The sequence below is a fragment of the Musca vetustissima genome, unplaced genomic scaffold (genome assembly GCF_032173495.1).
Source record: "Musca vetustissima isolate MV318-11 ecotype Yass unplaced genomic scaffold, APGP_CSIRO_Mvet_v1 utg101894, whole genome shotgun sequence".
NCBI classification, from domain to species: domain Eukaryota; kingdom Metazoa; phylum Arthropoda; class Insecta; order Diptera; family Muscidae; genus Musca; species Musca vetustissima.
In genome coordinates, this window is record NW_026875235.1 from 29,809 (window position 1) to 45,958 (window position 16,150).

General features: G+C 36.0%; 1 protein-coding gene across 1 annotated transcript; it reads left to right on the forward strand.

The window, feature by feature from the left end:
• Positions 1–2,933: 2,933 nt before the first annotated feature.
• LOC133337706 (prestin) lies at positions 2,934–15,493 on the forward strand. The gene is made up of 6 exons (XM_061545911.1): positions 2,934–2,960; positions 7,215–7,543; positions 7,609–8,173; positions 11,468–12,211; positions 12,278–12,426; positions 14,889–15,493. Exons 1-6 carry the CDS (start codon positions 2,934–2,936, stop codon positions 15,448–15,450), a joined length of 2,376 nt encoding a protein of 791 aa, XP_061401895.1. The 3' UTR covers positions 15,451–15,493.
• The last annotated feature ends 657 nt before the right edge of the window (positions 15,494–16,150 follow it).

A 16,150-nucleotide genomic window follows, 5' to 3' on the forward strand; every position in this document is an offset into this window, starting at 1 on the left:
TGGTTATTTTGCTCCGCAAGCATTTCCGGAGGCCATAATTTCTAAAATGAGTGGCGGATTTTAATGAAAGAGCATGATTTTGAAAGCTTAAAACCTGACACTATCCTGTAATGAATTTTATTAAAAAAATCGACCAAATACCAAAGTTATGGGGAAATTTATAGAAGACCTAATAACTCCCATTTTTGAGTATTTTGTTCCGCAAGCATTTTTGTAGGCCATAACTTTTTAAATAAATGACGGATTTAAATAAAAGGTCGTGATTTTGATAGCTGAGATCCTGACCTTACCCTCCAATGAATTTTATTATAACCGAATCGAACTAATTCCAGAGTTATGGGGAAATGAATCCGAGAACCCAAAATTCCCAATTTAAGATATTTTTTGCGCAATCACGTTTTGGAGGTCATAACTTCTAAAGAAAGGGGCAGATTTTAATGAAAGATCATTATTTTGAAAGCTAAGATCCCGACCCTATTCCTCCAATAAATTCTACCAAAATAATCGAACAAATTCCGGAATTATGGGGAAAGGAATACGAAAAGCCAAAAATTCAAATTCTAGGTATTTTTTCGCTGAAAAATTTTGAAGGCCATAAATTATAAAGTAAATGTTAGATTTAAATAAAAGAGTATGATTTTGAAAGCTGAGATCCCGACCTTACCCTCCAATAAATTCTACCAAGATAATCGAGTAAATTCCAGAGTTGTGGGTAAATGAATCCGAGAACCTAAAATTCTCGATTTAAGGTATTTTTTACGCAATCACTTTTTGGAGGCCATAACGTTAAAAGTTAATGCCAGATTTACACAAGTGAGCTCGATTTCGAAAGGTGACGACGACTTTGTCCTACCCTCCACTGAATTTTACTTAAATAATCCGGCAACAACCAGAGTTATGCCCTATTTGGTAAAAAAAAAGTCCCAATTATTAAATTTCGAAGTAATTTTTTTGCATCCATTTTTCGGAGGCCATAACTTCTAAAGTGAACGGCAGATCTGAATGTAAGAGCATGATTTTCAGAGCTGAGAACCGATCCTATCCCCCAATGAATTTTACCACAATAATCGAACTACTATCAGAGATATAGGAAAATTAATAATAGTACCCAAGAATTCAAAATGTAGGACTTTTTGGTGCAATCAGTTTTCGGAGGCCATAACTTCTCAATTAAACATCGGATTTCAAGGAATGAGACTGATTTTGAAAGCTGGGATCCTGATACTACCCTTCAATAAATTCCACCAAAATAATCGAATAATCTACCTACCAGAGTTATGGGCAAATGAATTGGAGAACTCAAAAATTCAAATTGTAGGTATTTTTTGCGCAATCACATTTAGGAGGCCATATCTTCTAAAGTTAATGGAAGATTTATATAAATGAGCATGAATATGAGAGCAGAGAACCCGATCCAACTCTCCAATGAGTTTCAGTAAAATATTCCACTAAATGTCGGAATTGTGAGGAAATGAAAAAATAACCCCTAATTTTACTTTCTTGGCATTTCTTCCGCAATCGTATTCCGGAGGTCATAACTTATAAAGTACACGAAAGATTTTCATGAAATAACCTGTTATTGAAAGAAGAGAACCTTTTATTCGCCTCCAATAAGTTATAAATGTATATGTCACCAAATTCCTGAGTTATCGGAAAAATTAGATGATAACCCAAAAATTTCACAATTTTCCCATTTCTTCCGCAACCATTTTCTAGAGCCCATAACTTTAAAAGTAATCAATCGATTTTAATGAAATAACCTGATATTTAAAGAAGAACGTCTTATCATCATATCCAATAAGTTTTAACGATGTATTTCACCCAATTCCCGAGTTATCGGCAAAATTATAACATAACCTAAAAATTCCAAAGTTTCCCATTTCTTCCGCAATCTGCTTCTAGGGCCCATAACTCATAAAGTAATTAATCGATGTTCATGAAATAACCTGATATGGAAAGAGGAACACCTTATCTTCGCATTAAATGAGTTTTAAAGATATAGTCCACCAAATTCCGAAGTTATCGGAAAAATTAATATATAACCCAAAATTTCCAAATTGTCCATTTCTTCCTCAACCATTTTCCAGAGCCCCTAACTTTTAAAATAATAGATCGATTTTCATGAAACAACCTGATATCGAAAGAAGAGAACCTTTTCTTTACATCTAATAAGTTTTAAATTTATATGTTACCAAATTCCGGAGTTATCGGAAAAAGTATATGATAACCCAAAAAATTCCAATTTTCCCATTTTTTCCGCAACCAGCATCTAAGGCTCATAACTCTTAAAGTAATCAGTAGATTTTAATAAGTTTACCTGATATGGAAAGAAGAACATCTTTTCTCTACATTCAACAATTTTTATCGATATAATCGAACAACTACCCAAGTTATTGCAAAATTTACACAATTGCCTGCAATTGGCAATTTGCAATATTCGCATTTATGATTCATTGCATGGGTTGACCTATTTCGAATATCATTTGCCTAGAATTGCGGAATAAAAAATTGAAATTTTTTTGTTGCGGCTTGTGAATTTGTTTAGCAAACACCAAATTTGTTAATAAAAACAAAAATACTGAAGTCCAGATAGAATTTTATTATTTGCTTTTTCAATCATTGTTATTTGCCCTGAATGAGAAGTTTGCGGCTATCATCATCATCGCCATCTCATTGCCTTGTTTAATAAATAAAATAAGTAAACATTTTTTAGTGTTAATTTTTAAATTCTTAAAAAATATTAAATTTCAATAACAATAACAAATTTTTAAAATTTATTTTTGTGTGTATTTTTTTTCTAAATTTATTTGTTTATTTACTTATAATGGCTTCCTCTTCGAAGAATAACTTTTGTCCATCAAAAAAAGTTTATTTAATTAATGATGAATAACAACAACAACAATAGTAATAATATTCACAACAACAACATCAGCATGGATAAGCCACGTAATACAAAACGGGTAGGTGGTTTTTTTTTCGATTATTCGGCTGTAATTCACATAATTTGGCTAATTAAAAAAAAAAAAAAAAAAAAAAAAAAATCCCCACATAGTTGCCATTCCCCGTATTTGTTTTTGTTGTTGCATTTTTCATTGCTCTTCATATTTTTTGATTGTTTATCGTTTAGTGCGTATTCTATTTAATTTCGATTAACTTCAACAAAATATTACACACATGTCAATCAACTAATCAGCAAAAAAATCGGAAACAAAAAACAACAGCAACAACTGTTAATTATCCCCCCTCTCCACTCTGCCCAACCATTTCTCTCTCTCACTCTCTCTCTCACTCTCTCTCTCCCTCGCTCTGCACAACTTTACCATTACGATAAGAAGGAAATAGTAGTTTGTGACATTATCAATTGGTTTTGGCCACTTCATTTGTGTCATTGACAAGTCCAATGTCATTGGAGGTTTATGACCCGACCACATAAACCCCCTCCCTCCCTCTCTTCTTTACAATTTTTTTATCGTTCAATTAACTTTGCTGGGGAAAAGAGAAAACATTGTCGGAGACTCCGAGAACTCCCAAGGGGCAAATTACAACCATTTCGATTTGATCGATCGGAATAAAATCGTCAAGAAGCCTAGAATCTTTAAAAATCTCCCACATCGATGTCATTTATAAAGGGGACCTTGCCGAAATTTAGTCATATGTCAATAATTTTTTGCATGGAGGTTCTTCAGCCTCCAAGAACCCCATATGTCGAATTACAACAAAATCGGCTGGAAAATCTGCCAAATAACCTCAAAAAGCTTTCGTATCGATGTCATTTATAAAGGGAGGTATGCCGAAATGTAGACCTATGACCTTCATTTCTTCCATGGAGGTTGATCAGCCTTTGAGAACTTCATGTGCCAAATTACAAAAACATCCATTAGAAAATCTGGCAAATATACTAAAAAATCTGGGAATTTGATGTCATTTATAAAGGAAGCTATATCGAAATGTGGACCAATGCCAATTATTTTTTGCATTGACGTGGTACAGCCTCTGAGAATACAATGTGTCAAGTAACAGCCAATTCAATTGGATAATGTGGTTAAAATCGACAAAAACTTCAATTTCGATGTTAATAATAAAGGGAGCTATGTTCAAATATGGTCAGATGTTCATAAATTTTAGCATGCAGGTTCTTCAGCCTCCAAGAACCCGATATGCCGAATTACAACAAAATCCACTGGAAAATCTGCCAAAAATCCTCAAAAAGCTTCCGTATCGATGCCATTTATAAAGGGAGCTATACCAAAATGTGGACCTATCTTCTTAATTTTTTGCATGGAGGTGGTACAGCCTCTGAGGACACCATGTACCAAGTAACAGCCAATTCTATTGAAAAATGCGCCGAAAATCTTCAAAAAGCTTTAAATTCAATGGCATTTATAAAGGCAACTATGCCGAAATGTGGACCTATACCAATAATTTTTGACATGGAGGTTGTACAGCCTCTGAGAACTTCATGTGCCGAATTACAGCCAATTCGGTTGGGAAATGTGCCGAAAATCTTCAAAAAGCTCCCACTTCGATGTCATTTATAAAGGGAACTATGCCGAAATGTGGACCTATGCTCATAATTTTTTCCCTGGACGTTGTCCAGGCTCCGCGAACTCCATATACCAAATTCAAACGAATACGATTAAAATATGTCCAAATTCCCCAAAAAGCTTCCACTTCGATGTCACTTATAAAGGGGGCTATGCCAAAATGTGGGTCTATGTTCATAATTTTTTTGCATGAAGGTTGCCCAGCCTCCGCGAACTCCATATACCAAATTACAACCAATTCGATTGGGAAATGTACCCAAAATCTTCAAAAAACTTTTATTTCGATGTCCTCTTTATAAGGGACTATGCCGAAATTTGGACTTATGCCCATAATTTTTTGCATGGAGAACCACATGACCTGAATTTTAAAGAATTCGATTGGAAAATGTGCCTAAAATCTTCAAAAAAGGTCCCACTTCGATGTAATTTTCAAAGGGAACTATGCCGAAATGTGGACCAATTTACATCATTTTATGCATGGAGGTTCTCCAGCCACCGAGAACCCCATATGCCGAATTACAATAAATTCCACTGGGAAATCTACCGAAAATTGTATAAAAGCTTGAATTTTGATGCCACTTATAAAAGGGGGCTATGCCGAAATGTGGACCTATGTCCATAATGCGTTGCATGGAGGTTGTATAGCCTCGGAGAACTCCATGTGTCAAATTACAGACAATTCGGATGGAAAATGTGCTTAAAATCTTCAAATAGCTCCCACTTCGATGTCATTTATAAAGGAAGCTATGCCGAAATGTGGACCTATACCCATAATCCGTTTCATGGAGGTTGACTAGACTCCGAGAACCCCATATGCCGAATTACAACCAATTCGTTTGGAAAGTGTGTCTAAAATCCTTAAAAAGCTTCCACTTCGAGGTAATTTATAAAGGGAACACTGCCGATATGTGGACCAATTCACATCATTTTTTGCATGGAGGTTCTCCAGCCTCCGAGAACCCCAAATGCCCAATTACACTGAATTTTAGTGGAAAATTTGGTTGAAATCTTCAAAAAGCTCCCACTACGACGTCATTTATAAAGGGAACTATGCCGAAAATTGGCCTTATATCCAAAATTTCTTGCATGGAGATTGTCCAGCCTCGGAGAACTCTATATACCAAATTACAACAAAATCCATCGGAAAATGTGCATACAATCTTAAAAAAGCTTCCACTTCGATGCCATTTATAAAGGCAGCTATGCCGAAATTTGGACCTATGCCCATAATTTTTTTGTATGGAGGTTGACCAGCCTCTGAGAACTCCAAGTATCAAATTTCAACCAATTTGATTGGAAAATGTGCCGAAAATATTCAAGAAGCTTCCACTTCGATGCTATTTATAAATGGTTCTATACCGAAATTTGGATCTGATTCCATAATTTTTTGCAGGAAGGTTGTCCAGCCCTCGAGAACCTCACTCGCCGAATTACAACCAATTAGATTGGAAAATGTGCCGAAAATATACAAAAAGCTTCAACTTCGATGCCATTTATAAAGGAGACCATGTCGAAATGGGGTCCTTGACTCATAATTGTTTGCATGGAAGTTGTCCAGGTAACTCCATAACCAAATTGCACGAATTCAATTTAAAAATGTTTCTAAAATCCTCAAAAAGCTTCCACTTCGATGTTATTTATAAAGGGGCCTATGCCGAAATGTGGACCGATGTCTCTAATTTTTTGCATGGAGGTTGCACAGCCTCAGAGAACTCCATGTGTCAAATTGTAGCTAACTGGGTTAGAAAATGTACCGAAAATCGTCAAAAAGCTTCGAATTTGATTTTATTTATAAAGGTGGCTATGCCAAAATGTGGGCCTATGTCCATAACTTTTTACAACGAGGTTGTACGACCTCGGAAAACTCCATGTGTCAAATTACAGCCATTTTGATTCAAAAATGTGTCTAAAATCATTAAAAAGCTTCCACTTCGAGGTCATTTATAAAGTGGGCTATATCGAAATGTGGATCTATGTCCATAATTTTTGGCATGGAGGTTGTACATCCTCTGAGAACCCCATGCACCTAATTACAGCCACTTCCATTCAAGAATGTGCCAAAAATCCTCAAAAAACTTCCTTTTCGGTGTCGCTCATAAAGGGAGCTACATCGAAATGTGGTCCTGGGTCCACAATTTTATCCATGGAGGATGTACAGTCCTTGAGAATCTAGTGTATCAAATTGCAAATAGTTCCATTGGTAAATGTGCCTAAAATCTTCCACTTCGAGGTCATTTATAAAGGGAACTATGCCGAAATTTGGACCTATGCCCATAATTTTTTTGTGCCGAAAATCTTCAAAAAAACATATATTTCGACGGTATTCATAAAGGGACCTATACCGAAATGTGGGCTAATGTCCATAATTGTATTTGTGGAGCTTTCAGCAGCCTCCGAGAACTCCATGCAGCGAATTACAACCAAAACGCTTAGAAAATGTGTCTAAAAAAATATCAGATCCACCATCTTGTTGACATAACCTTGAATTTTCCTAAAAACCCCATATTTTGGTATTTTATATTCATATATAACTTAAATAGGATAGTCTTAAACCCCTTAGAATAGTTATTTTTTAAATTTCCCAAAAAATAGATTTTTATAAATTTCACATAACCTCAAAAATATTCTAACCTCAAATTTTTTCTTCTTCGATTTTTTCCTTTTTTCCAGAAACGCATTGACTTAAAACGTATACGCAAATACGCTGCCTATTATTGTCAATCGCCCTCGGCACGAAGTCCTTTTCACGGAGCTGGTTCTTCGTTTCATTTGACTACAATCAAATCACAACAACAACAAGCCAATAAAACAACAACATCCGCTAAAAGATATAATGAAATCTCAACACAATACGAGGCTCAAGGAATTCTAAGTAACCAAACGGTGATTTGTAATCATCCATTTCTAATTAAATTTCAATATACCGATGAGGATATAGAGGCATTTCAGGTCATAAATAAAATGTCGAAAACCAATAGCCTAGAGAATGGTGATGCTGAGTAAGTATTTTTGACTCCTTGCAAAATTTTTAAATCCGTATTAATTTATCTTTTTTTCCTTGCAGAGCCAAAAAGCCCCTCAGTCCGAATGGTGGCGGTGGTGGCACCCAGTCGAAACCAAAAATCCAACCCAAATACGATGTCCATCGTGATGTTATGACCCACGAGTTGGTGATCAAACAAACTGGTTATAATGCCCGCGATAAAAGTATACCCTATGGTTTGAAAAAATGTTGGCAAAATTGGTCATTTTGGTCAATGTTTGCCGGCATCATACCCATCGTACAATGGTTACCGAAATATTCACCGAAACGTGATTTAATTGGAGATATTATTGCGGGTTTTACGGTTGCCATTATGCATATACCTCATGGCATGGCCTATGGTCTGTTGGCGGGTGTATCACCCGGATCAGGGCTATATATGGCCATATTTCCTACATTAGTCTATATGATATTGGGTACATCGAAACACATCTCGATTGGTACATTTGCTGTGGCGAGTATGATGACACTGAAGGTGGTGCAGTCCTATGCATCGGATGAACAACAATTGGCTGAGGGTGGTGAGGGTTTGATAACGCCACTGGAGGTGGTAACAACGTTGGCTTTTACAACGGGAATATTACATGTAAGTAGATCAAATTCTGTTGAACGAAATAATCAAAAGTTTTGTTTTATTTTTTAGTCGAGAACAAATTTGACTTCACAAAGTGAAGCATACTTTTAGGAGCCTGTGTTAATTTTGTCTATAACCAGAAAAATAACTCAAATGTTATATGGGGTTCGAGGGCGGATATTTTTAGCAAGAAGGTTACTCACCCTCTGGCAATCTCATTTGGGAAATTAGAGCCAAATCGCTTGGAAAATGTAACCAGAATCTTCAAAAATCTTCGCATTAGTTGACATTCATAAAGGCGGCTATGCCGAAATGTGGACCGATTTTGACAATTTTTTGCATGGAGGTGGCACAGCCTCCAAGAACTCCATATGCGAAATTAGAATCAATTAGCTTGAAAAAATGTAGCTAAAATCTCCAAAAAGCTTTTATTACGGAAACTTTGCATAAAGGTGGCTATACCGAAATGTGGACCTATGTTCATAATTTTTTGCATGGAGGTTGTCCACACTCAGAGAACGCCAGGTTGCTAATTATAGCCCGGTCGATTGAAAAATTTAGCTAAAATTGAGAAAAAGCTTACACTTCGATGGCATTTCTAAAGGCGCCTATACCGAAATGTGGACCGATTTCGACAATGTTTTGCATGGAGGTTGTCCAGCCTCTAAAAACTCCTTATGCGAAATTAGAATCAATTTGCTTGAAAAATGTAGCTAAAATCTCCAAAAAGCTTCTATTCGGAAACTTTGCATAAAGGTGGTTATACTGAAATGTGGAGCTATGTTTATAATTTTTTACATGGAGGTTGTCCAGGCTCCCAGAACTCCATGCTACTAATTATAGCCTGGTCGATTGAAAAATTTAGATAAAATTGGGAAAAAGCTTACACTTCGATGATATTTATAAAGGGGTCTACACCGACATGTGGACCTATGTCCGTAATTTTTTGCATGGAGGTTGTCCAGCCTCCGATTATTCCATGTACCAAATTATAGCCAAATAACTTGGAAAATGTGGCTGAAATCGGTAAAAAGATCTATTTCCGCTGACATTTATAAAGGGACCTATACCGAAATGTGGACTTATGTTCATAATTTTTTGCATATAGGTTTACCACCTTCAGAGAAACCCATGTACCAAATAACAGCCGATTCGGTTGAAAAATGTAGCAGAAATCTCGAAAAAGCTTTCACATCGATGACATTTATAAAGGGGTCTACACCGATATGTGGACCTATGTACATAATTTTTTGCATAGAGGCTTTCTGATATTCGAGAACCCTGTATGCCGAATTTTAGCCGAATCACTTGTCAAATGTTGACAAAATCTCTAAAAAGCTTTTAATTTTGCGGAATTTATAAAGGGCCCTATACTAAAATATGAACCTATGTCCATAATTTTGTGCATGGAGATAGTCTACCCTCCGAGAACCTTATGTACCGAATTGCAGCTAAATCACTTGGAAAATATATCTAAAGTCGCTAAAAAGCTTTTAATTTTTTGGAATCTATAAAGGGGTATATACCGAAATGTGGACCTGTGGCCTCAATTTTTTGCATGGAGGTTTACCACCTTCAGAGAACCTCATTATCCTAAAAATAGCTGATTCGGTTGGAAAATGTGATTGGATTCGACAAAAAGCTTCCATTCTGCTGGTATTTGGAGGAGGTTGTCCAGCCTCCGAGAACCTAATGTGATAAATTAAAGCCAATTCGTTTAAAAAATGTAGCTTAAATCTCCAAAAAACTTTTACTTCGAAGTTATTCATAAAGAGCACTGTATCGAGATTTGGACCTTTATCCATAATTTGTTGTATGGAGGCTATTCAACGTCGGAGAACACCATTTGCCAAATTACAACCAAATCGCTTGGATAAAATGCTTAAAATCTCCAAAAAATCCTCTACTTCGATGACATTCATAAAGGCAGCTATATTGAAAAATTTTTTGCATGAAGGTTTTCGACCCTCTGAGATCCCCATGTAGCAAATAACAGCTGAATCAGGTGGGAATTGTAGCCAAAATCCCCAAAAAGCTTATACTTCGACGGTATTTATAAAGGCAGTTATAACGAAAAATAGACCCAGTTCCATAATTTTTTGCACGGAAGTTTTTGACTCTCTGAGAACCTCATACACCAAATTTCAGCAAAATTGGTTGGAAAGTTTTCGTGTAATCGTCAAAAAGAATTTAACGATATTTCTAATTGGAGCTATATAAAATTTATATTTTTCGGCATGGAGGTTTTCCAAGCATCGAGAACCTCATGTGCCAAATTACATCTAATTTGATATGGAAAATGTGATTGAAATCATCGAAAAGGTTTTGGTTGCGTGATTTTCATAAAGGGGCCTATATGAGATTTTGGACCTAGAAAGATAATTTTTTTGCATGGAGGTTCTATACCTATTGTGAACCCTATGTACAAAATTTTAAACCAATTGCCTCGAATATGCTTTTGTTATCTTCAAAAAGAGAACATTTTGTCGAAATTTCTAAAGGTGGCTATTCCGAAACATGGACCTAACCTGACAATTTTTTCCATATAGTATTTCTACTACTGCCAGAGAACCCGACATAAAAATTTTTAGCCAATTCGATTCAAAAAAACTACTTCAAATCATCAAAAAGCATTTTATTTGATGATTTTCGTAAAGGGACCTATATCAAATTTTGGACCCAGAGTTGCAATATCTTGCATGGAGGTTCTATACCTTCTGAGAACCCTGTGTACCAAATTTAAACCAAATCGGTACAAAAACGTATTTGTATTTGTAACGTAGAGAATATTTTGTCGATATTTCTAAAGGTGTCTATGCCGAAATGTGGATCTAACCAGATAATTTTTTGCATGAAGCTTTTCTACTGCTAGAGAAGCCTATGTGTTCGAAGAAAGGGGTTCAAATCATTAAAAAGCATTTTATTTGATGATATTCTTAAAGAGACCTGAATCAATTCGAAAATCGGTCTAAAATCGAGGAAAAGGATTTTGAAGAAATCGTAAAGAGAGCTATACGGAAATATGGACCTAGGTTGGGAATTTTTTGTTGGGAGCTTCTCAACCCTAAGAAAACCCTGTCTGCCAAATTACAATTAAATCCGTTGGCAAATGTCGGTTAAAACCTTTGAAATGGAAATTGGAGGGTTCTGTGTGTATGGGAGCTTTAACCGAACTTTGACTTGTGTTGATGTTTTTTATATTTTCTACCTTTAGAAGTCCTATTCTATAAATAGCATACCTTATATAGATCTATTGTATTATTTTATAATCCCTACTAATCCACTCTTCTTTTTTTCCCTTTCCAGCTTGCCATGGGTTTCTTAAGACTTGGTACCCTCTCCTCGCTGCTCAGTGACCCGCTGGTAAATGGCTTCACAACCGGTGCCGCCTGTCATGTGGTTACCAGCCAGCTAAAGGATGTTTTCGGTGTTTCAGTTCCTCGTCATAAGGGTGCCTTTAAAATTATCTACACCCTCATCGATTTGGGTAAGGCCATGCCCAAAACCAATGTTGCCGCACTGATCTTTTGCCTTGGCATTATGGTCTTTATGACAATATGTAATGAGATCATAAAGCCATGTCTACGAAAACGATGCCGTTTCCCACTACCCGCCGAATTGATAGCCGTCATCGGAGGCACGGTTATCTCAATGCTAGTCGATGTCCAAACAAAATATAACATCAAACCTGTGGGAGAAATTCCCGCCGGTCTACCAATGCCAGTATTACCACGTATGGATTTAGCGCCACACCTCTTTGTGGACTCAATTGCCATTGCGATTGTCACCTATTCGATTGTAATGTCTTTGGGTTTGACCTTTGCCAAAAAACATTCATATGAAGTGCGTCCGAATCAGGAATTGTTTGCCATGGGTATTGGTAATATTGTTGGTGGATTTTTCCAATGTATACCCTTGGCCTGTTCGCTGTCACGTTCGTTGATTCAAGAGCAGACGGGTGGGGCGACACAATTGGCTTCTTTGGTATCGGCGGGTATTATTTTGGTTACCCTTTTCTGGGCTGGACCTTTCTTTAGCTTTTTACCCAGGGTAAGTTAGAAATGGATTTTTTGGGATTGTTTTTAAGAATTTTATTGTTTTATTTTGTTTTTGTAGTGCGTCCTGGCTGGTGTTATTATTGTTGCCCTGAAACCCATGTTTATGCAGGCCTGTGAATTGAAGAAATTCGCCAAACAAGGAAAATTGGAGCTGCTGACATGGATTTCGACATTCTTGTGTGTGGTGCTAATCGACATTGATATTGGGTGAGTTCAGCAGAAGGGCCCTTCCTAAAGGGGTCTATTACTAAATATGGACCAAAGTCCACAATTTTTAGCAAGAGAACTCGATGTACCAAATTTCGACCAAATCGGTTTAAAAATGTGGATATAATGGCCAAAAAGCTTTCAAATAAGGACCTTTTCTAGTAATAGACTAAATATAGACCAAAGCCGGCAATTTTTTGCAAGAGGAGGTATCATACCCTCTGAGAACACGATGTGCCAAATTTCGTCCAAATCGGTTTGAAAAATGTGGATTTGATGGCCAAAACTTTCAATTAGGTACCTTTTCTAAATGGTACCTTTACTAAATATAGACCGAAGTCCGCAATTTTTTGCAAGGAGGTATCATGACCTCTGAGAACCCGATGTGGCAAATTTCAGTCATATCGATTCGAAAAGTTGGATATAAAGACCAAAAACCTTTCAATTCGGTACCGTTTTTAAAGAGAACTATTACTAAATATGGACCAAAGTCCACAATTTTTTTACAATGAGGTATTACATCCTCTTGTAACCCCGTATACCAAATTTTATCAAAATCGGTTCCAAAATGTAAAAGTGAGAACCAAAAAGCTTTCGATTTTACGATTTTCTTAAAGGCGGCTATACCTAAACATTGAGCCAAGTTCGTAATATTTTGCAGGGATGTGGTATACCCTCTGAGAACCCTGTGTTTTAAATTTTAGCCAAATCGATTCGAAAATGTGAATATGATGGCCAAAAAGCTTTTAATTGGGTAACATTTTTGAAAGGGACTATTATAAAATTTGGACCCAATTCCACAATTTTTAGCAAGGAGGTGTTGCACACTCCGAAAATCCGATGTGCTGAATTTCACCAAAATCGGTTCGAAAATGTAGATATAATCGTCAAAAAGCTTGATATCGGACGATGTTCTTAAAGGGGGCTATGCTTAAAAGAAGACCTAAGTCCACAATTTTTTGCATGGAGGTATTATACCATATGTGATACCCATGTACTAAATTTTATCGAAATCGTTTCGAAAATGTGAATGTGCGAACCAAAAAGCTTTCGATTTTCTTATCACTAAACATTGACCCAGGGCCACAATTTTTTGTAAGGAAGAAATATATCGTATGAGAACCCCATATGGAACATTTCGTCGTAATCGGTTCGAAAATATGGATATGATGCCCAAAAAGGATCCAATTGAGTACCATTTGCAAAGGGGAGGTTATCGGTAAATATTGACCCAGGACCACAATTTTTTGCAACTCGGTATTATACTCTCTAAGAACTCTATGTGCCAAATTTCATCCAAATCGTTTTATATTTTGAGGTGAAAATCATCAAAAAGCTTTTTTTAAACGATTTTTATAGAGGTCTATACCCAAACATGGACCCAGCTTCACAATTTTTTGCAAGTAGGTTATATACCTTAAAAGAACTCGATGAGCCAATTTTTTTACAAATCGTTTTAAATTTGGAGGTTAAAATCGTCAAAAAGCTTTTATTTGAACGATTTTTATAAAGGGGCCTACACACAAACATGGACCCAGGTCCTCAATTTTTTGCAAGGAGGTTTTATACCCCCTGAGTACCCAACGTGCCAAATTTCATCCAAATCGTTTAAATTTTCGAGGTTAAAATCTTAGAAAAACTTGTATTTCAACGATTTTTATAAAGGGGTCTAATGCAAAACATTGACCCAGGTCCATAATTTTTTGCAAAGAGGTTTTATACCCTCATCCAAATCGTTTAAAATATTGGGATTTAAATCGACAAAAAGGTTTTATTTTGAACCTTATTAAAAAGGGGTCTACTCTTAAACAGGGACCTATGCCGTTCATTTTTTTCTATAGAGGTTTTCCACCCTCTGAGAATACGATATATCTAGTTACAACCAAATCGGTTCACAAATGTCGATTTTATAGCCAAAAAGCTTGAAAATCTGCAACATTCTTAAAGGGGACTAACCTTAAACATGGACCCAGGTCAGCAATGTTTTGCAAGTTGGTATTATACCTTAAGAGAACCAGATGTGCAAATTTTCAACCAAATCTGAAAATCTGCGACATTTATGAAGGGGCCTAACCCTAAACAAGGACCCAACGCCACAATTTTTTGTATGGAGCTTCTGTACCCTCTGCGAACATCATGATCAAAATTTCATTCAAATCGTTTTAAATTTTTAGACTAAAATCGCAAAAAAACTTAAAATTTGCAGGAATTTTATAAGGGTGGCTATACCAAAACATGGACCCAAGTCCATAATTTTTTGCTGGGAGGTTCTATACGATCTGAGATCTCGATGAGCCAAATTTCAACTAAATCGCTTACAGTATTTAGGTTAAAATCGTCAAAAACTATTTTTTGGAGATTTTTTAAAGGGATCGGACGTTATAAATGGACCTATTCGTATATTTTTTGTTGCATTGAGGACTATTTTTAATCTAATTCCATATTTTTTTTTCTTTTTTCAGTCTCCTGATTGGTGTTTGCATATCGCTACTCTCGCTATATATCAAAGGCCTTAAACCCTATGCTTGCCTCTTAGGTTATATCCCTGAAGCCTCAGCGGTCTATGTTGATATGAATCATCATCGCAACGCCTTCGAAGTGCCGGAAACAAAAATCTTCCGTTATGCAGGTTCGCTAAATTTCGCCACCTCTATGTATTTCCGTAAGGCTCTAAACAAAGCACTGGGTTTGGATAGTGAAAAGGCACGCCGAGCTTCCTACATACCTCTCTCACAAAATGGCTCAGCTACGGCAAATGGCGGCCTCAACCATCTAAATAGTTCCTTCCGTTATTTGGTGCTGGATTTCTCAATGTTGGGTCACATAGATGTCGCCGGCTGTCGTACTCTATCCGATATTAAAAATGATTTGGAAAAACGTGGCGTGTGCACTTTGATGGCAACACCCACCGATCGTGTCTATGATTGTCTTGTGCATAGTATGGTGCTGGGCGAAGGACCCTTCGAAATTTTCCCCACCCTTCATGATGCTGTGGAATATGCCAATGCGTGTCGTATGGCGTGATATTTAGATTATGTTAAGACAGCGACTACCGCGGGTAGTAGTATTGGTACAAGTAATCAAGGCTTAGTAAATAAGGATGCTCCTCAGGTAGATCGGCATGCTGCGGATCGTCGTGCAGATGACTACGATGATGGCGGTGATGAGTCCTTGTTATGACAATTTTAATATTATTATATATTTTTTAGATTTAAGAAATTTTAGGTTAGTTGAAAATTTTTTTGATTTAGTAAAAATTTTCTTTGAGTATCGGAAAAAAGAAAATTGTAACGAAACATTTCAAAAAAATACCACAACAAAAACGACAAAATTATCACTTAAATAAAAACAATAATTAAAAAAAATATTAAAGTGCCTGGAACAAGTTTGTGTAGTAGAAAATAAATGAAAACAAAAAATATAGGTTAGAATTTAAAAAAAAGAAATGTTTGTTATTTAAAATTAAAAAAATAAAACTTTAGAATAGACATCTATTTTTTAATTGTATGTAAATGTATTGTACATATAAGAATCCAATTATAAATGTAAAAAAAATATATGTTAAAAAACCCTATTTTCAATACCGAATATAAAAGAAGAGAAGAAATTAAATGAGAGGCAAATTTAGAGATCATATATTTGGTATTTAAATTCTTAATAAAACATAGAAAAAATCCTAATTTGTATTGAAAGGGTTAAAAAATATATATATTTAAATATATTT

Excerpts from the sequence above, each read along its gene's own strand:
- LOC133337706 (XM_061545911.1), top strand. The coding sequence starts at position 2,934 with ATGGATAAGCCACGTAATACAAAACGG. Across the intron at positions 7,544-7,608 it reads CTAGAGAATGGTGATGCTGA|AGCCAAAAAGCCCCTCAGTC; the intron begins GTAAGTATTTTT and ends TTTTCCTTGCAG. Across the intron at positions 8,174-11,467 it reads TTACAACGGGAATATTACAT|CTTGCCATGGGTTTCTTAAG; the intron begins GTAAGTAGATCA and ends TTCCCTTTCCAG.